We start from the raw sequence: 22,361 nt of genomic DNA on the forward strand, positions 1-22,361 counted from the left end.
CAATGTTTTATCCAAATATTAGAAATGTAGAATATTTATGTGTCTTCAAACAAGATGCTCATATACAAATTGCAAGGTACTGTAAATATAGTTGTTCTGATACCGATACTGGTATCGGTTACTTGGGCCGATACCACCCTCAAGTACTCGTACTCGGAACCGGCCCCCGATACTTTGACCCAAGTACCAAAACATCCAATTGACACTAGGCTGAACGAATGCAACGGGTCGGGAGCAGCCGATCTACAAGCATAAATGACAACTGACAAGTGTAGATTGGAGATCCATTTGCATCTTATGAGAAAAAGGGGGTAAAATAAGTGGTTACTCAACAAAAATAGAGTACTCGTATGGGTACTCGGTATCGGCGAGTACTAAAAATGTACTTCGGTCTGAAAACAAATGATATCGGGACAACTCTGACCGTAAAGTGCCATGAACGCTGGGAACAGGGAACACAGTGAGATATATTGAGTGTCCATTTAACTTAAGAGTTAACAGAACATCTGTGTAAGTACTCACTGTGTAAGTGGTCTAGGCATTACAGTTCTATGAAAACAAATATGTACTATAATATCAGTGAAAGCATGAAAAATAACATGACTCTGAACATAAGAATTGGAGTATAGTTATGACAGATTAGAAAAGCCTTGACAGAAACATGCAGTCTCTCCACATATTTTGCACTCATGATTAAAAAAAAAGGCCAGAGAGTTGGAGAGACGTGCGCTCCAAAGAGAAGTCGATCCTTGCACTTATTATTAATGTTTGTTTTTGTGGCTATCCCATTTCAGGAGGACCCAGGCACTGCGGTAGAGCGATTAAATGACAGAGATTACCTGTTTGGAAAGCCCCACGAGACACTTGATTGATAATGCATGACACAAAAATGTTTTTGTTTACCCAGTGATATGGCGTCGAGACAGGTTTCAATTTCTCCCTTTTTTATGTTTTCCTTTCTCGGGAAATCTGATTCACTGAACTCAAGTGGACTGAAGTGGACTACTGGGGGGAGATTCATTTGGGCCTCGTCTGAGAGTTAGTTTGGAGCCCTGTGTTGTAGTGTAGGTACAGATGCCTCGTGTAGAGCAGAGGTCAGCCACATCATATCTATCCGATTCAACCCATGTTGTCCTAGAGGAGGAGGAGGGGAGGGGGGGGGGGGGGGAGTGGTATAACACAGAAAACATAATCTCACACCACAATTCCATTCGTTGCCCAGCATTAGATTAGATTGAAAGTTCCCTGCGCACACTTTCCCGGGGCTGTCAAATGAGCTGTCAGTCATGTGTCACAGTCGGCCCCCTTGCTCATCTGCTCTAATACATCACAGTCTTTTATATGGATCACTATGAGTGTTGCTTTTCTTCACAAGCGCTAGCAGGGCCCTCCGCCGGGACTTCAGGGTGATTGATAACATCTCCCCGGCTCCTCACACTTGTGCCCATTTGTATAGTTGGTTGGAGAAGGGCCCCTGGTGTCCGTTCGCATCTGCGGTGCCCATCACCGCCCCGCGGAGAACATGACATCAGCCTGCTAAACGCAACGGGCCGCTCTGGATGCACCGTAGGACTGGAACAGCTTCTCCATTCATAAGGCAGGGCGTGACAGCCACTGATAGATCGCATAGTTTACCGGATGCCGATACCACTGTTCTCTTTGGAAATTTACAATAAATACATGCAATATGATATATACTATGGAACCAGATCAGCTAAAAGCAAAATAAATAAATGAAATTACACCCGGTATATTGTTTTTATGAAATATTGTGCTAAAGTAGACTTAGTTTAGACTATTCAATCAACTATCCAATATTCAGAGTATCACATCTCATGAATATGTATCAGTCGATATTGAGAGTTTTTTTTAGCCGGCCCACTGTTTGAATACTTTATAAATGCTGGAGTGATGAATGCCGTTGGAGCGCCGTTGAGATTAGCCCAAGAGAATCCCGAGCCTGTTTTGCGTGTGCGGTCCTATTGGCATGTGGTCGCCGTGCCAACCTAATGGGCCCTTGGCACATAGACAGCTATCCATCCCAATCTGGGCTTCAATAATCCAATTGAGGCGACCTGCTTGGCATGAGAGCAGCTCATCTGTCTTTACTGTTCATTAACAGGCCTCGGAGCTCCGCAGCCATTCACATTCCTTTGGATCAGCCCCGAAAGGAAATCCTATCCTGGAGAAAACTGGACCTGTATCTTAACCACTTAAGACCTACAGTATATTGTGCTTCACCGACAGATAGCAAAATGTGATGCCAAATGCGATGCTTGGATCTGCTTTTTCCCCCCTTTTTTACTATTTCATTCAAACCGAATCTACAAATGTCTCCTAAATCGGTTAGTTCTCAAGAAGTTTAATTTTTTTTCAAAGTGAGCTTGTAGATCTGCTGCTTTTTTAACAGACGATTATTATTTTCAACAAAAATTGTTGAAAATGCTTTCATTTTTTCGAGGATTTGCCGAAAATAGGGAGTCCAGGGTTAATGTGGTTAGGATGCAGATACTGTACATCATCACTCCTCTGCGGTGTAAACTCCGGAAATAAATTCCAAGAGATCCAATAAAGTATCAAATACAGTAACTCCAGAAATATCAAATAAAGTATCAAAGATACACATTTCCACAGGTAGCATAAGCGTGCACATTTTATGGACTGTATGTCTAATATCAAAATGCTCCCTTGCTGCAGTTACCACACACACACACACACACACACACACACACACACACACGTCACACACACACTTCTTTCACTGGTAGGGCTTTATGTCGAGCGCCGGAGTGATAATAATGTTTCTAATCTTGTTACATTGCACACAGAATTGTCTCCCATGTTAATGATGGACCAGCCCCCTCCCTGCTCCACTGCGATGCTTACTTTCAATTTGTGTACTGTCATCTCCCCGCCACGCAGCTGAAATTGATGCGCCCTCTCCCTTTTAATTAAATCAAAAACAGTCGGGGGGCCGGGGCAGGTGGGGGTCCTGCGCCCATACAGCCGTCACAATGACTTGGCTGACTTCAAGACCCAACTGAGACCCAGTTAGTCCCTCTTCCCTCAGATGTGAGTGTGTGTGTGTGTGTGTGTGTGTGTGTGTGTATTAATATACTTGTGAGGGCCTTGTGTTTTATGGTAGAGTTAAATTTAGACTTAAAATTTAGACTTCAGGTTGGGATTAGGCATTTAGAGGTTAGTACACCGATTTATGTAGTTGCATGCGGTGTCGCACACCTCTTGCAAAATAGCTGATTTACAAGGTCACAACATTGCAAGCTTGTAGATCTGCAATTTCTCAGCTGTTCTCGGCTATTGCATCCTACGTTTTCGATGTCCTCACAAATATGATAATACAAACGTGTGTCTGTGTATGTGTGTGTGTGTGTGTGTGTGTGTGTGTGTGTGTGTGTGTGTGTGTGCATTCATATTATACAGTACATCTGTCAGACTCCTTGTGCAGTAGACTTGTTCATGGACTTTTGATCACTTGAATGAGCACAAAAAGGGTATCATTCATAAAAGTAAATGATTGTTTCTTTCAACAAATACAAGAGTCCTAAACCTTGAACTTATTTCCTCAACTTTAAACTCAATTTATTTTTGAATTCTGTGAAAAACCAAGGTCTGCCGTTTTCAATCAATAGCCAATGTACATTTTGGCTGCAGGTTCTGCAGGTAATAATAATAATAAATAATAATAATAATAATACCTGAAAACGATCTTGTTCCCAGGACAGGTATAGGCATGGCCCCGAGGTGGAACAGGAGCCCCGAGTCTAAGGAAATGAGAGCATAAAAATTCCCACACATTAGAAGCAGGATAATTGGATTCCTGGTGTCCTGTACGGTGGGCGGCGTGTCTCCTGCAGCAGTGACATTATCAAGGTAACAGAACCTGAAGGCAGGGGAACAGCAGGACGGCCCTGCGCGGCCTGTCCTGATGTTCCACCTCGCTGCCTGCTTGGCTATTCATCCTGTGGACCCTGCAAATGAAATTATAGGAGGAAGAGCAAAGGACATTCTTTGGGAATTAATCCCATTTATGCCTAAACCCACTTCAAAATGTTACAGTGAGGCCCCCTGTTTTAGATGTAAGGTGCATTTACAATTAGACAAGGGCTGGGGAGGATTGAAAGAAATACAACATTGTGTGTATTTGATCTGTCTTTCGAGTAATTTTTCCAGGGAAAACCAAGAAACAAGGGAGCCTTTAAGGAGTAAAGAAATAAAAACCTCAATTAGCTCAATGATATTTTCAGAAGGAAGCTGATTATGGAGTGGATCTCAGGCATACAATATCTGATTGTAAATGTGTTCTCTATGGAATGTTAAAGTATGTAGTGGATTGCAAACCATACAAATTGTAATTCAAAAGCACACACACACACACACACACACACACACACACACACACACACACACACACACACACACACACACACACACACACACACACACACACACACACACACACACACACACACACACACACACACACACACACAAAATTAATTAAAAGTCTCACCCTATAGGCCATCACTGTATGTTTTGTTTCATTTCATTAGTTTTATTTAACTTTATTATCCAAATCAGAGTAGTAATGCACAGTTCACTGTAGTATCTGTGCACCAAAATGTAACAATAAATAACCAGGTGCATATGAGAGAGGGATTAAACAACATAATTGTGATTTTTGGATTATGACACAATAATGAACATTTTTTCCCCTGTCTAAATGAATGTTGAGTTTATTTGAGAGTCAATGGTTTAAGAATAATTGTAAATTATTGGTTGATAAATAAATGTATACATACTGTCTGACCTAACTAGGTTACTTATATTTTAATAAATAAATAAATAAGTGGCAGTATGATAATTTCACTGCAGGCCTTCTATATAACTATATTACAATATTAGGTTAAAAAAAATGCCAAATAGCCCAAAACTTAAAAAAAAAAAAAAAATGCTTTCATTTGAAGTCCATTGTAAACGGTCTAACTGCACTGCATGCTAGTTAATATCACATCACAATATTGTGCAACAAAAGTCTTTGGAAAGCATGGCACCATAAAAGCCCCTGATATCAATAAGTCCCGTCTGTTTAGTTTCACGAGTCCCAACGCTTTGCAGATAAACACTGCCCCCAGGTGGTCAGAGATAATACAATTCAAACACGTTTGATGTGTTTCTAAGGAAGTGGATGTGGACTACATGATTGAGAAGTCTGATATTTATACTCAATCTTTTTTAAGGGCCTTTATTATTTAATTATTTTTAATGTTTTACAAATTACCTAATTATTTTACTACATGACTTATCATTGATTAAAACCCTTTCACCCTTTCTACTTAAACAAACTGATGGAAAATTGCAATATTGAATATGGTCCAATAAGTACATCGTGATATAATGTTTCATTTAAATAATTTGAATATTATATGTGAAAGTGAAATTCTCACAATTTGACATTAAACAGTTTATCACTGCCTGACTGTGAACATTGAACACAGAGCCACATCTCCCTTTTCCCCCACAAACAATGAAACAAATTAATTAATTAATTAATTCAGGAAAAAGTAGGATGCAGAAATGTCAGAAGTTGACTGTTGCACACGGAAGCAGTAATTGAAGTCTCTGGGGAGATTAAATTGTATAACACTACATCTCGCCGTGGAATCATGGTGTTCAAATAAAATCTGATATTCATGCATGCAGCACACACACACACATGCACAGTAAAACCCTCAGTGTTCATTTCTCCATCTGTAACTCTTGAGAGAGTGCACTAATGGAACCGTCTGGTTAAATGAACACTAAGGATTTGACTGTGTGTGTACTGTGCATACACTGTAGCAGTCTATCAGCCACAGAGCTGTTCTGATTACTGGGAGGTCCTTCACTGTCCTCATCAAGAGCTCCACAGACTAGTCAGAGATGAGGGGCCACACACACACACACACACATTCACACACACAGTCACAGACACACACACACACACACACACACACACACACACACACACACACACACACAAACACACAAAACAAACAAATACAAACGACACATGGACATGTACACTCTCGGCCTCCGCTGTCATCCACACAAACACAGCTCAGGCAGGCGTTTCCCCGCCATTATCCCCTCCTCTACCCTAAACACGCAGTTTTAATTTCAAAGCTCTGATTAGCTGATGATTGCATGACAGCCGCCGAGCAGGTTCCCTGTTCGCCCGGCTCCCAGACTGCAACTCAATCACGCCCAATTAGCGGGTCCCCAAACACTCTCTCTTATTAGAGGACTCATAATCGACTCATTGTGTCCTGATTTGGCAAATAAATCACTCTGGAGGCCGCCGACTCCAACCACCCGCCCCCCCTTGCCCCCCCTTACCCCACTCCCCCGAAACCCGCTCTCTCATTTCCCCATCTCACTCTTCCTCTCTCAAGCCTAAATTATATTTCGTCACATGCCGGTGTCACCTCCCGAAAAGAACTGATTCAAAATCTAACAGTCGCATTGAGGATCAGTTCTTTTGGGCGAGCGACACCGACGTCAGAAAAAATACAATCTAGGCTCTCTCTCTTTTACTGCCCACTCCCCTTCTTTTTCCCGTCCAGGGGTTCAGTGACAATGTTTTCGGGCGTGCGTTTTCATTGGAGCTGACAGTTTGAGCAACGCCCTGACTCCTTCCCCCCCCCCCCTTCTCCTCCCCCAGAAGAATGAAGAATAATTTAGCGGCTAAGGCAAGGCAGCCAGCAATGCGGGTGTCCTTGTCCTACAAGGTTAAGAATCCATTCCGTCTGAGCAAGAAAGGAGTGAATTAAAATAAATGATGGCTAGATATTTATTGCGAGTTTGTAGATGAAGCTAAGTCACTCCAGTGGACCAGCGGGCCCTGGGCTGCCAGTGGGTTTAGCGTAGACGGGTGACCTCCCTATACCTCTCCCCGCCTAACGGGGGAATAACACTCAATGTCACATTACTCCTCTCCTTTTGAGATATTTATTTATATCCCTATATATAATATTTATTTATTTATATATATATATATATGAATGCATGTGTTGGGGACGTTGGGGCAAAACGTCAAATGAGACAGCGGGACATATGAAATTATCTAGTGGTGGATGCTAAAAATATTTGTAATTTGATTGAATGAGGGGGAAATGTTTGAGAAATGTGAGCAGTGCTGGTACAAGTTGACCTAGACGAGGAGATCCTGAAAGACCGAGGACAGGGAGGACGTCCAAAGACACAGAGTCATCCAGTGAGTCCTTGAGTCCGGAGACAGGAAAGTCAGAATGACCTGCTTCAGCCAGAACGGTTTGCATTGGGCCAAGGAGATCCAGGAAGCAGGTGGAGGAGACAACACTGATTGACGGTTTGAGGCACTATTAGATTAGATAGTCTGTAAATACCATTGCAGAGATGCCAGATGAGAGCTTTGTCAGCCTGAGTGGACCAGTGATCACAGCAAAACGTAGAAGAACCAGCGATCACAGACAGCAGACCAGTGGAACCAGCGATTACAGCGAGCAGACCAGTGGAACCAGCGGTCACAGGCAGCAGACCAGTGGAACCAGCGATCACAGACAGCAGACCAGTGGAACCAGCGATCACAGACAGCAGACCAGTGGAACCATCGATCACAGACATCAGACCAGTGGAACCAGCGATCACAGACAGCCGACCAATGGAACCAGCGATCACAGACATCAGATCAGTGGAACCAGCGATCACAGACAGCAGACCAATGGAACCAGCGGTCACAGACAGCAGACCAGTGGAACCAGCGGTCACAGACAGCAGACCAGTGGAACCAGCGATCACAGACAGCAGACCAGTGGAACCAGTGATCACAGAGGACCAGTGGAAACAGTAGTTGCTTGAGATGCTCCATCAGCAGCATCCCATTTGTGACAGCTTCCGCCATCGAAGGAGTTTGGCCCACTAGCTTTTCAGAGGTGGTCTGGAGTTAACCTCTGGAACTTAAAGACATACAGAGTTCATTTTCTTCCGTCACATCTATCCATGTATATTTATAACTATCTTTCTTCAATGACAAAACTAAAATTGTGCACACAGCTGAATCTTCTTAACTCCCCGCATCATTCCTAGGGCTGTGTGTGTGCGTGTGCATACATGCGTGCGTACATGCGCACACACGCGTGTGTGCGTGCGTGTGTGGAGTGGTCATTAGTCTCTGTTTATGGTGGAGTGAGTCTGGCCAGCTGGCATGTGATGTGTGATGCGACACGCTGTGTTCTACCACTGTGAGACCCCCATGGCAGAGTCACGCAGGCCCCGGCACTCCCCCTCAACCCCCCTCTACCCCAGGCGGGCCGCCGAGACCACCGCGAGCCCTCGGCAGATGGAGCCTCCGGCTCCTGCCTTCTCCTCCGCGGGGCAAGGAGGTGGTGGAGCCGGAGGGTGGATGTGGGAGCGGCCTGCAGGCCCCCATCATCACAGATGCCAGAAGAAGCCGGAGAATCGTAGCGGAGCCCCTGCTGGGCAGGTGCTGCGCTGCAGCAGGTGTGATCTCAGCCCCTCAATCCCCTCTGTCAGCACCTCATTGGTGGAGTGCACGCGTCTACTTCCTGTCCATCCCTCCCCCCCCCCCCCCTTCTCATTCACACACTTTAGAGGTGCAACGGAGGGGCTTACATCTCGGTCCTCCCTCCCTCCTCGCTCCATCTTTTCACCCTCTCCTGCAGCCATCCATTTCCTGACCTATCCACCGCTTTAGCACTGAACAACAAACTACTAAGAGGTTGCTGATAGAGGTGCAATCGCACGCCTCGTGCCTCTTCGCCTCGTAAGAAACCCAAAATATAAAGTACCCAAGTTCAAAGTACAACGGCCGTCGAAGTGTTGAATGTTGCCGTCCCTCGGAGGGCAAACGGCCGGAGTTGTGTTGACTCAGGCGTTTTCCTCCATTGGCCACGGCGATAAGCTCCCCGGGCTGACCTCACCACTGCCAAGGGCTGCGGGGGCGGGGAGGGGCACACAACTGCTCTCCCATCAGCCCTTACTTTATCGCCGGCGGCTACAAGACAAAGAGGTTCTGCTGCACACATGGCTGCAGCCAGCGTCCTGCGTGATGGAGAGAGTTTATGACGGTGGCGGGGGGGCGCGGGGGTTGGCGCTGCTGCGGCCGAACGGCCCACCTTGACCTGTCCCTGCTCATAAGGCTTCGGTGATCCCTGTCCCCTCACCCACCCAGCCCCCCCCCCTACTCCCCACCCCAGCCCTCCCAGTGCCCCGGCCACTCCAGCCACCACTGAGTTATTATCATAATTTCCCAGAGAGGCGTCGGAGGGCCTCCACAACGAGAGAGTCCCCCGTGTTTTACAGAATGTTTTGTGTTTTATTGCCTTTAAGTCACTCGTAGGCCAGCGGAGAGCGCCCACAATGATAAGAAAACCACTCATGTGAAAAATGAAGGGCCTCGCACGCAGGACTGAGAGGTGAAGAGAGGAAATAATAAAATACTTGACAAATGTGGAGCCCGACTGTATTTCACGTTCAAAACCCCCGTCTTGCCTCCCGTCCCCCGCGTGCGCCAAAAACATATGATGAGAAAGAAAGGAGGAAATAATAATATTAATAATGAATTCAGCCAATCTCATTGTTACAAAAAGAACAGGGCTTTTGTTTTCTTCTTAAAAGAAAAAAAAATCTCCTTCTCTGGTCCTCTGACAACATGACGGCTGGACCATGCCCCTGGGCATTCCAAGCTGCCACTGTCCCCGTCACTTCATGTTCTGGCCCACCTGGGGTAAACAAGAAAGGACTTAGGAGCAACAGAATATTAGCAAGAGTAGGAAAAATGGCCCAGTCAAAACTGAAAATACTTTTTCAGCCCATCAAACTTTGCATGGGCCTTAAATGTACCACTTTGTCATTGTCTATCTGGGAGCAAATAGTCATTCCTACACACACAAAGATCCCCTGGGGTCTTTAAGGTGCAGTGTAGTAATCCAAAGGAAAATAAAACATCCGTTTAATCGACTTCTTTCAAAGGCAAATGCCCTTTTGATCAAAAAATGATATTGATCTGGTGCTCTCAGTTCTGCGGCGAGGACTTCTCCTTTAAACTTGAAATATCATGGAGTCTTTGTTGCAAATCAATACTGGGTCTAAACAACTGGTTTTATTTTTCTTTTATTTTTTCAAGTTGGTTTCAAAGGACACGGAATCCATTATAATATGGTTGCATTTGCATTCATGGCTATACAACCAGAATTCAAATTGAACATGTATACACCTATATACTCTGAAATCAACGTGTAAAACATAATACTTTAATAAAAAAAGGTTATTTGAGAGCGCAGATCAATGGTCTGCAGTACTTTGAGTCCTGGCCATGTTCATGGCACCTGAGTGATGCCCTGTTGGCCCGCTCAGCGACAGAGCCTGTGACAGGCGCGTGGCCCCTGGTGGAATGAGCCGCTCCTAATATCCCGTGAGATTTGCCGTGTCTGTCCTCACCCCTTACTCTGTGACTGAGGGGCCCCGGCACGGGGGCCCCCAGCTATCTCCACATCTCCCCATTTTCTTAACGCTTTAATTACACATCAGCATATTGCTTTTGGGCCATATGGAAGGCAGATATTGAGACCAGATAAGATGTATAAACTTCTGTCAACACCACGGCATATTAGGCGGAGTTGGAAGCATATTATCGCTATTCTACGCGCTTCCAATTAGCGCCCTGTATCAAAATACATTAAGAGCCAGAAGCCCCGACAACCAGAAGGAAAAAACATTTTTAAGGAGGCCTGGGTCAGTTTTTTTATTAAAATTGTATTACTTCCCCCGCTTGTTTTCTTTGCCACAAAATGAAAAGTCATTTCCACTAAGGGATCCAATAAAAACACAGATAAAGGGCCCCTTTAAACTCCGCGGTCTGAGAACTGCCTGTGCTCAGCTGGCCTGACGGTTTTTACAGTTGAACTTCAATAGAGAAACGCTGCTTTAAAAATAGCCAATGTAGAGTCACACGAGAAAGCCTCGTTTCCTAAATAAATAAAAAGGTCTCAGAAGTCATTCCGCCACACACACCGTAGCAACAGCGTCTATCCTATTATCAAATCAAAAGTACTTTGTTGGAACGTCTTGCCATTATCATTATGATTTTGAACAAACTATCACGTTCTACAGGAATGCATAGTTGTAATCTAGATTTTACGGCAGTAATTAATAGAAAAATGTCACAGTGAACCAAATGACACCAACACTGGGTGAGGCCTGTATACTCTTAAAAGAATAACCCATTAAAATCAGGAAAGCATCTGTGTCATTTTTTTTGGCTATTCGAAAAATAGCAGATATACAGTACAAGCTCACAGCGCTTCACTTTGTGTGTGCCGCACTGCAAGCTTGTACATCTGCTATTTCTGAACATTTTGATCCCTGGCACAAAACATTTTCACATGGGACTCTTCTCTACAAAGATGGGACATCTTAAATCAATTTGGGGGTCCTTGGTATGAAAACGTTTGAGAACTACTAATTTTAGAAGGCATTTATAGAACAAGAACGAGTGTGGCCTCAGACTCGTCTCACCTCGCGGTGACACCGTGTTCTTCTGCAGCCCCGACGCCACAAGGACCTCTAGGTACAAGACTGTCGTTCTCACTTGGAATAACGTATATGTTACAGTTGGTTTGACGTGATTAAATTCACTGCACCCAGACGCCGAGAGGTCATCCTGAGCCCCGCGCGCTGCTGCTGCATCAGGAGATACAAGCAGAGAGACGGGCAGGATACGAAGGAGGAGGATGCAGGGGGAAGAGAGACCGAGGGAGGAGGAGGAGGATGAGAGAGATGGAGGAGAGAGAGGTCACTTTGAGAAGCTGGATGCAGACACATGCCAAACAGAGTCTCTGGAACCTCTTTCCTCTCTCCCTTCCTCTAATCCCCTCTATGATCTATCGCCGGCATGGCCAATAAGCCGAGCCCGGCCGCAGAACCCGTGATCGCCGGGCCTTAATCTGAGCCCCTCGGCCCGCTTGCCGTCCGCCTCAGACGGCGGCGGCCCGGTGCCAGCGAAGGAGTGGCAGGCTCAGCCATTCTCCACAGAGACAGCTAGAGGTTGTCTCTACATGGATGGGCACTTCGCGGCTCGGCGGGGGTGGGAGGAAGGGGCAATGCGGCAGCTGCTCGGGGCATATGGGCAGAATTCATTAAGGCCGGTTAAATAAGCCAATTGTGGGGGACTGTAAAAAAAAAAGAAAAAAAAAAAGAAGTGTTTGTATGTGTGATAGAGAGACGAAGCGAGCCCACACTGCGTTTTGAGTGTCTGGCTTCAAATATGTCATCACACTACAGACAGATTATTATACGCACGAATATCCTTTGTGACAAGTTTCGTCCTGAGGTACGCTCATCCCATCCCAGTGTGTTTGTGATGGCCAGTAATTGAGCTGTTAGATGCATGGATCGTATGTCCTTGAGGATTTCGGCGTGCATCCCCCGAACGTCTTGAGACCACCCTGTGCCTCAGAAATAAACCTAATCACAGTCTGTAAATGTTACACCTGTTTCACTAATAGGCCCGGCCCGACTTCAGAGGCCCGCATTTATATTCACACACATGTGCCAAAGACAATGCTGAATGCTGATACAGATACACAGTAGCCGCATGTGTGTTAAACTCGTAGTATAACCACCAGGAGACTGGCAATAACACATTCAATATTTAAGGGTGGTGTGTATATGAGCCAATCAGGATAGATTTTTAAACGGGACAACATCCTGAACCTAGTGAGGCGCAAGAGTTCTATGGTGTCTTGGTTCCAGCCATATAGGTAAGAAGAAGCTGTTGATTTAAGTTTGACGAGCACACCTGCCACCGGCGGCCATCTTAGTCCAGACGTAGATCCATACCTCCTTATCCAGTAAAAAAAAAAAGAAGTATAATGTATGCTAATCCCTCAGGTGTCAATAGGAACCCTGTTCAATGCATTTGAGATAATAGAGAAGTAGGGGCTGCTTCTATCAAAGAGCTGCAAGATAAAGTCAATGGCAGAGTCAATAACAATAAGGTTGTAGGCTTTAATGAGGAATGTTAATTTGAACACAATCAAGTGGATTTCAGCTTAGCTGATTATCAACCTTGGACTTGTATGAGGGGGTTGATAGTGCCAGCTGTACAGGAAGGGCATTTGTATCTGTCAGCTCATTCCAGAGTGGTTCTTAAGACAAAAGTTAGTTTGCCTTTCGGCTGTTTAAGTTAAAGAAATAACAGGTGAAACTGAACTGAATGCCCACACAGGATGACAAACAACAGAGGCAGGGTGGAAGAACGCAACGCCAATACGTATTTTTAGTTTTTTTAAAAGCAATAAATAATTGTTGTTTTTTTTGTACAAAATATAAACTCTGAATACAAAAACACCAGGAAGCTGGCGAAGGTGAACGTGAGGTTGGCCGGCTGTAGGACGTGTGCAACCACCGAGGAGACGTACCCGAGGTCCCGGCCCGGGCCGCGCCCCGCTCACGTGCCGGGCAAAGTGGCCTGCTCCTCGTTCTCTCCTTGATCCCATTCCGTCAGCAGCTCAGAGGAAACCTCGGTAAACAGATGATCCCAGTCCCAACACACATCCTCCTAGAGAGACAGAGAGAGAGACAGAGACAGACACTCAATGACATCCTCAGTGTCAATTTATCCATTAGTGACTTTCCATTTGATTGCATTTGTATACTCTCAGAGTCGAGAGGGAGAGAAAGCAAGATAGAGAGAGAGAGCAGACAATGGAAGAAAGTAGCGCAAGAGGGGGAGACGGGGAGAGAGAGAGAGAGAGAGAGAGAGAGAGAGAGAGAGAGAGAGAGAGAGAGAGAGAGGAGAGCAGAAGGAGGTGGGAAGGAGCAGAGGGTGTTAATGTACACATCATAAATCTTGATTACCTGGGAGGCAGAGTGGCGACCTCCCCAGGTGCTCTAGAAACAGCTGGACAGGCCCCTCTCTGGGAGCACACAAGCTATATTTACTAAGAACCCACTCACCTCCCTCACCTCCTGCTCCGGTGCTAAAACCTTGGTGAGGAGCCTCAAGTCAATCTCTCCATCCTAAAGGAAGATCACAATAGAATCTACTTAGCTTGCACAAACACGGGTCTGAAACGGTGTGAGTGTGAGTGTTTTTGCGTGTGTGAGTGTGAGAGAGTGAGAGAGAAAGAGAGAGGGGTACTGGCTATAACCCAAATAGAACACCTTCAGGTGAAAAGGGGTTAGAAGGTTTTTACAGAGACAAGAAAACTAGAGAATTTGACTTACCAATGTTTGAAAGGCAGAGTAGGACTTCAGGTCATTGTCCAAATCTCTGTAGGTCATTACTCGATTCACCTGGATGCTAAAGGGTGAGGACAGAGGAAGTTGAGGAACTACAACTCAAACTCAACTACTGATGCAATAAAACCCAGTTCTGAGCAACGTTCTGAGCCTCTGTAAGTATGTACGACATGCCGCGGGAAATAGCAATAACTAAACAACAAGTCGACAGTGGTACTGCACTGCTTGCAGGTTGCACGTGAAGCAGGACAGCGAAAAGTGACTCTGGAGAAGTTTGAACTCGGTGCTAAACAAAGCACCGAGACTTCATTAAAGACCAGGGTGAGGGGGAGAGACGGGTGCCAAGTGGTAACCGCCTCAAATTGAAACCCAGCTGCTTATCTGCGGGTTGGAATTAAGAGGGGGGCTCTCAAAGTGGCCAGGGCCTAGTAGTGCATGCCAGTCCTACTTACTGCACATTACACGCTACATTGCCCCCGCAATGAGTTCAATGTGGATATTATCTCGCACAGAGAGCGAGCCCCTGCCTAATAACCTCCAGCGCTGTCATAGCCTCGCTACATAGCCGACACATGTCGTGGTGTCTCTCACTGCCCTGTAAATCAAAGGGCCCCTGTTAGTAAGAGCGCCACTAACGCGGCCGCATAAATCACACCCTACTGTTATTACTGCATAAGGGCCCAAAGTGCCAAGATACTTTGCAATGCCACCAGTGGAGGACAGGTAACAGTCAAAAGTCAACACTGGAAGGAAAAAAACAACTTGTTTCCCTCGTCTAAGCACATGGGAGGCAGGTGGGTCTTGGGTCTTTGGCCGGTGGTGTGTACAACACTGAGATGTGTGAAGGGTCCTGTACCTGGGAGGGGCTGCGATTTGCATGGTTAAGTCTTCCTCCTGTATTTCATCAAGGTCCGGAATCACCGGGATGTCTGGAATATACACACACACACACACACACACACACACACACACAATCACATTAATATCATCCAACCCCACACTTAATTTAACTCAGAGTGTACGAATGTGGTTACATTTCTACAGTATCCGAGCTACAAATGGATAAATTAACAGGATTCTATGGTGTATCACAGGTGGACTGCTGAATTCTGTATTAAGACACCGGAAAAATTTGCCGATCAATCGGGCAAATGACAGCACCACAACTTAAAAATGAATGAATAAATCAAAGGAAATCTGCCATGCTTGCTAGTTAGTAGAGGGGTGTGTGTTTGTGTGTGCAACTGCGCGCGCACACACACACACACACACACACACACACACACACACACACACACACACACACACAGGCAACTTGATTCGTCGCCTCCCGCTCTCACTCTGTCACAATAGCCATGCGGCCATGAATATTCAGGAGGCGAGGCGGCAGATCTTCCTGCTGGGAAAGGGGTGCTGGCCAGGGGCTCCCCAGAAAGCACCCCCCGCTACTCGAGCATTTGGGCCCTGTCAGCGGCGGCCACCCCCAGGACCCGCGGTGGCCAGTAGGCCGACCTCCGTGTCCACGCTGCCACTCTGACTGGGGCGGCATCCAGCCATGTGCAAGAGTATTTGCTTGCGGGCCCATCTGTGTGGGGTCGGAAGTCACAGTGCGGCCTGGCAGGGGCTGCGGTGCCAGGAGCCGCCAGCCCGCTGCTCAAACAGTGGGAACCCGCTTTAATTGGCAAAACGCAACAGGACAGAGGATGGCTCTGCTACCAAGAAGGACAGGGCAAACTTTAGCACCATATTTCAGATGGACTTTTGTTGAGGCAGGGAGATACCGAGCCATATCTGGCAACTGCATGATAATTAGCTGTGTAGCAAGTGATGAATTAAGAGCTTTAGATAGTCAATGTTTGGATAGTGTAATAAGAAGCTGCTCTTCTTTAATTCTACTTCATTTCTTTAATTCTACTTCATTTTTATGCTTTATTTGTAGTGTTGAGACGGCAGAGAGATGAGACGTCCGAGACAAGACAGGGGTTGGATTCCCAGCTTTATTGTTTACTGAAATATCTTAATCAGTAAACCTCAAAACTGAAATTAATTAAATTAATAAGTAAAGTTTATAGCTAGTAGTGATGACATGAAATTGAGTGACATCACAGTTGTCCTCGGGGGGGGTATGGTTTAGACTTTTGTCATTACATTTGTTTCCTGAACATAAGCTTTGTTTGAATGGAGCAGAGAAATGTAATTGTACATCCTTATTAACTCCTCTGCTGACTGGTGACATGAGAGAGAAAAAAGATGAGAAGTGGGGAGGGCTCAGGGAGAGAGAGGTGAAGAGGAGAGGCTGGGGGGATTGAGAGAGAGAGAGAGAGAGAGAGAGAGAGAGAGAGAGGGGCATCAGGAGGTTTGTCAGTAATCTCTAAACACAGTGCTGAGCCCTGAGGAGGAAGTCAATAGAGGAGTTAAATAGAGGTGAGGAGCTGAGAGTCCACATCTGATGTGAGGAAATATCTTGGCATCTGTGTCACAATTCCTTCAAAATATAACTGCTGGAAATAAGCCAGAGTTGTAGAAATATCGGCATTGATGACTCCTCAGCACTCTCCATATAAAATGTACAAACTGTACTGTGGCAATGAACGAAATTGAGTTAAAATTCTAAAATCCTGATGGACGCAGGCTTGTGAGGCAATCTGGGCAGATAGAAAGACCTGTCAACTGACCTCGGATGTCAACAAGACCTCATCCTCCGTTGTTGATCACTTATTCCTTTCCCTCTCTCTTTTAATTAAGCAGAATTAAAAATGCCACACTCGTTTAGCCGCTGACAAGATTCATCTGCGTTTGTGATATCCAAATAAATGTGGGCGCGGGCCGCGGGGTATTTCATATTCATGAGGGCCCCGGTGACACTTTGTCCCCTCATTTACAAAGCACAGCGTTCAGCAGAATCTGTCCCCTCTGGACCCCCAATCAAATTTAATGGTCCTAGTGCAATGACATCAAAAAGCCTGGCTGTCCAGCTCTTTGCAAATAGCTTCCTGGGTTGTCTTCTACCTCCCCGCTCTCACCCCCTCCCCCCCCCCCCCCCCCCCCACACACACACACACACACACACACACACACACACACACACACACACACACACACACACACACACACACACACACACACACACACACACACACACACACACACACACACACACACACACACACACACACACACACACACACACACACACACACACACACACACACACACATTTCAGGCAATAATGCACTATCAACACAATTCCATGAGAGTTCAAAGTGAGGCGGCAAGGCATATGTTCTCTATATGCAAACTCTATTATTAAGAAGGCAGGGGGAAAAGGAACAACATTTTTAAATGAGCTTCAAATTCAACCTATTACCAGAGGTCAATGGGGGGCCCGGTATCGCCTGCAAACAAGCTGGTGTTTTTTCCTCTGACACAAAGGGCAACTCCATCAGAAGGAGCTGTCTCTTTGCAGCGGGCTGGTGTTTATATGCTTGATTTTTATACTGCGTCGTATGACGGAGTCGCTCGCCGAGAATAGACGATCTACAAGCTCACAGCACGTCGCATCACCGTTGTACAACCAGGTATGAATCGGGCTTTACCCCACCACATTGACTTGCTTCCCTATACCTTGGTACATCTATCAAGGTTGCTTTGTCTGGCTGCGAGCGGCCGAGGCGTATCCTTATTACCCGCTAGCGTCCGGTTTCCTCGCTGAAGCATGTAAATATCAAAAGGGGATAATTTGCCCGCGAATGTAGACATGCTCCCGGCAGGCACCGCAACGCAGTCAGCGACTTTGGAGACCAGGAGGACACTTCTATAATCTAAGCGGGGGGTCCGGTCAAATGATTACCTAGGCAAGAGAGATCCATTTGAAAGGCTTATGGGACAATATTCAACAGATCACTGGCTGAGAGAAAGAGAGAGAGACATGAAACAGATGAGTGTGTTTGTGATAGTGGTGCTATTTTAAGTGACAGGAGGCGGCAGGCGGGTGGGTGGGTGGTTGGGGGGAGGGGGTTGCCTATGGGGTGATGGGACCCGGGGATTGGGCTAGCCTTCTCCCTCTCTCCTTGTTGCCAGTGGACATAAGGGATAAAGGTAGGGGGACATAATCAAGATCGCAGGGGCTATCTCACTAACCCTCAGCACTGTAATTTCCAATGCCCCTGCCTCCGGCTCTGTATTAAGAGGTCTCCCTCCACAGAGAAATAATCTTTCCAGTGGCATTTACTGAGAGAAAACTATACCGCTAGGGTCTTCACTCAACTGCCAGTGCAAAAAGAAGAAAAAAAGGCATAATTAAGATGCAAACATTACTACTATGGAAAACATGTCTGTGTGGGCCATCCTATATGCTGCTCATAGCAGTACACACAAAGGGCAATAAAGGCATTTTTATCGCAAATTCACTTTTTCTAAACTGTTTTTAGATTATTTTTTTATATTTTGGTCCTCAGGACCAGGCTCATCATCAACATACCAGGCAAAAGGTAATTGTGAAAAGTGGTGAACTGTAATCAAGGACTTTGTATTTGAATAATTTGAGTTAGTTGAAGAATCGACTCCTCACTGGCAGGTGAGGCAGTAGGGTATAGCAGGGACAACATAGAACTGTATGGGGATAAATTAATTGGCATGACTAACTAAATTGGGACAAAACTAAAATTGGTAAAAACATTATTGGCTACTCTAAATTATAAACAAATACAATTAATAAAAGAAGAATTACAATATACCCAAATATAATGATGACATTGAACCACATACAATTACATTCTTTAAGTTATAAAAAACTGTATTACACTGCTTTTTTAACCTTAATTATTATTTCACTGATGTGATTATTATGGTAAAAAGTTAAAATTGTAGGTACCGGAGCCATTAATGTCAAGACATTCATGGCATGAGATGTTAAAACACTTTACAATTTTTGTTCTCTCGGCTTTCAAGAACAAACGACATGGTCTTCCTTTGAATTAGAACAAAAAACGCTTTGCTACCGAGCCATTGCTATTGTATAAATGTATAAATTCTTTAATAATCAGAACTGAGGTGGGGTGCACTAACAGGGCCTCTGCTCTCCTGTCTTTGCTAAGGCAATTTCACCCTTATTTCCCCTGCTGCTTTGCTCTGAAAAATAGAACAATTATCCTAGGCAGCGTTTTGTTGAAACCCCCCACCTACCCTATCCTGACATTGTTTGTGATGTGGAGAGTCGGGCCCTGAGGTGACACCAGTCAGAACGGCAGTGTTCCCACTGGATCTGGGCTGCATGGCACCTTCCTCGGCGGCACTGTGTGTGAGATTGTGTGTGTGTGTGTGTGTGTGTGTGTGTGTGTGTGTGTGTGTGTGTGTGTGTGTGTGTGTGTGTGTGTGTTCCTCTGGGGGAGGGGGGGTACTTAACCAATTAAGACCCGAGGTCGATTCTACAAATGCCTTCTAATAGTTCTCACACATTCAATATATTCTTTTAAAAACGTCAAAAGTAGCAAATGTACAAGCTCGCAGCATCTGCTATATTTGAATAGCCAACGTATTAAAAACTAAAATGACAGATGCGTTCCCGGTTAGAACGCTGCCACACTTCAGCCAATGAATAAGAGCAGGGATTTACTGAATACTCAAGGTGTGCTAGTACAGACGTCGTGTGACTTGAGTGAGTGTAGGAGATTACCAATGATCCCCACAGCCGCGGCCCTAACCTTATCAAATGAACATATTCACTTGTCACTTTCATCCAGAGGGGCCCGTGTGGCATGCCGCACTTTAAGGGGGTGTCTAAGCACTAGGTGGTCAAAGTGGTTCTGACAGATGATTCCCCCTACTTGAACCCAGATGAAAATGTGTTGTGGGGTGCCAGAGCAAAGTGATGATCCGACTGCCTGCTTATCTGCTCTACTTCCAGTGGATGAATGCACTGGGGATGGGGAGGCATCGGAGGGCTCCACTTTGCCCAGCGAGGAAGAGACACAACGGGGGACAGCGAGGGTGCTCTCACCTCCTTCATCATCCGAGCCCTGGGGAGTCGTTTGTGGTTGCAGGCGCTGGCTGTAGGAACAGGAAGTGCGAGAGCATGAATTATTAAATGCTTTCAAAAAAGGCGACCTAATAGTGAGGTCATCGCAGCGAGCCAGACTTTGGAGCCAGGCTCCTTTGATTTTGTCTTCTCTCTCTCTGGGATGACAGGAGGCTGGTTCTGTCTGCTATACTGGCTGACTGGCGTTACACTCCACACGCCACCCTCTGATTCTGTGTTTGGAACGGCGTTGACAAGCCTGAAACAACTGAAATCTGTTTCTGAGATTCTTTTGAAGGGCAGCAGCAGCCTCTGTTTCACATGAAGTCGGTGTCTCGGCATTCAAACCCCAGGTTCCAACCGATGATGAGTGAAACAGATGTTCACAGCCCCCTATACTTCGCTGGGGGACCCGATGATGCTTACTGCTATGGATAGCATAGCCAATGCATCTTCCTATGGAACAAATGTGTCACAGGGGTCTCCCTGGATTGATTACTCTCTCTTCTGTGTTTGTCACAGATGTCCATTCTATACATTTATTTCCTGTCCTCTACTTGCCTTGCCTCGTGGCATTGTCTATTCTAGTCCTACAAGAACAAACTGCGATAAAATTGATGACTACATTCTTTTCGCTCCTATGCCACCAAAATGTGGAAAGCCCTACCAACAGTCATTAAGACATGTGAATCCTTTGACTCCTTCAAAACCGCTCTAAAAGGGCACCTACGGACGGCTGCAATTCAAAACTGGCCCCCGTAAAATCTGAATCCCCCCCCCACCGCCACCCCCCCCCCTTTTTCCCGTCACTGTAGATGTTTCTTTTCCTTTTTTACTTCCTTTAAGATGAATTCCTGTTCTGTTCTTTGACTATATAGAAGTGTCTATTTGTACGTCTCTAAATGTTTTGATGAATTGAACATGGTGGACCCTCTTGTAAACAAGTGTAATGCTTAATTGGGTCGTCCACTCACAGTTAACAGTCTTTGTATTGAGTTTGTGCTTGAAATGTACAGTAATTCTGCAAACTGTTAATAAATATTTCAATCAATCAATCAATTAATGACAACTGTTACGCAGTTTCTACTGCTCTCCGTTTACACAAACATTTAAAGTGATCCACTTTTTCTTACTACTCCTTGGATGAAACCATCACTTAAATTTAATTTAATTGCCATTTAATTCGATCAGTACTGTCAACAAAAAGGTGAACTTACTCTTCTAGATCCTCAGTGGCAGGTCTTCTTGAAGATCTAGGTGGAGAACACAAATATTAACCAACTATACAGTTAATTAATTTGCCTATATACGTTGGAACGACATGCCACACTGAAATATAGGATACTTGATCTGAGCACCTGTTTTAATAATCAGTCTTAATAAACACAGCATAGATATGACTAATAATTATGTATAAATGGTAATCCTGTTACAGTACATAAGGTGTAGTGGTGTTTGCTATTTAGGCAGATGTCTACCTGCTTTCCTAGCACACCATGTTTACTTGACTGCTTACACCGTTGACTGTGGCCTACTCAGAATTTGCACTTTGTCGCTCTGGACAACTGCTTAAATTGTAGGTTGTGTTTAAATTGTATCTTCTGACTGTCTCAACCTCATCTCCTGCAGACGTGTCTGCATTTACCAAACCCAGACGGGTTCATGCTCAATCACACAATAATGCAATCTTCAATGCAATATTTTCAATTCTCAAAAGATATGTTTAGAACACGCAATTCTACGATTACCATTTCATGACCTAATGGGCACGAGAAAAAGAAAGAAAAGAAAGAAAAAGGTAATGCATAACTTCAGAATTATTGTTATTATGGAGCACTAACCATGTGATTTTAGCTAAAAAAAAATTGAAAGCTTACAACACAGCTAGTAGATTGGCCATTTTTGAGAGAGAGAGAGAGAGAGAGAGAATGGAATGAAAATTTCATTGAAAGTTAGGGCTTGAGTCGTTGTCTTAGGGTGTCTATGTATAATTGAAAATAGTTTTAGAAAGAGTTTCTTTGAGAATGGCAGCTTTTTGCTGTTC

General features: G+C 45.1%; 1 protein-coding gene across 3 annotated transcripts in view; it reads right to left on the reverse strand.

The window, feature by feature from the left end:
* Positions 1 to 300: 300 nt before the first annotated feature.
* ift43 (intraflagellar transport 43 homolog (Chlamydomonas)) overlaps positions 301 to 22,361 on the reverse strand; it is a 34,388-nt gene continuing 12,327 nt past the window's right edge. Inside the window, exons 4-11 of one of the 3 annotated variants that reach the window (XR_014570851.1) lie at positions 21,535 to 21,570; positions 20,300 to 20,349; positions 15,158 to 15,230; positions 14,287 to 14,362; positions 14,017 to 14,079; positions 13,479 to 13,618; positions 3,717 to 3,782; positions 301 to 1,134 (exon numbers count right to left, since the gene is read on the reverse strand). Coding sequence is in view for 2 of the 3 variants with exons in the window: in XM_083792074.1 (XP_083648200.1) it covers positions 13,508 to 13,618; positions 14,017 to 14,079; positions 14,287 to 14,362; positions 15,158 to 15,230; positions 20,300 to 20,349; positions 21,535 to 21,570 (409 nt within the window). In the remaining variant the exon portion in view is untranslated. Of the gene's footprint in view, positions 1,135 to 3,716; positions 3,783 to 13,045; positions 13,619 to 14,016; positions 14,080 to 14,286; positions 14,363 to 15,157; positions 15,231 to 20,299; positions 20,350 to 21,534; positions 21,571 to 22,361 lie in introns of those variants that run through there. The other 2 variants (XM_083792074.1, XM_083792075.1) reach the window with 2 other exon arrangements.

The sequence above is a fragment of the Protomyctophum parallelum genome, assembly GCF_964188405.1.
Source record: "Protomyctophum parallelum genome assembly, chromosome: 20".
In the NCBI taxonomy this organism is placed as follows: Eukaryota; Metazoa; Chordata; class Actinopteri; order Myctophiformes; family Myctophidae; genus Protomyctophum; species Protomyctophum parallelum.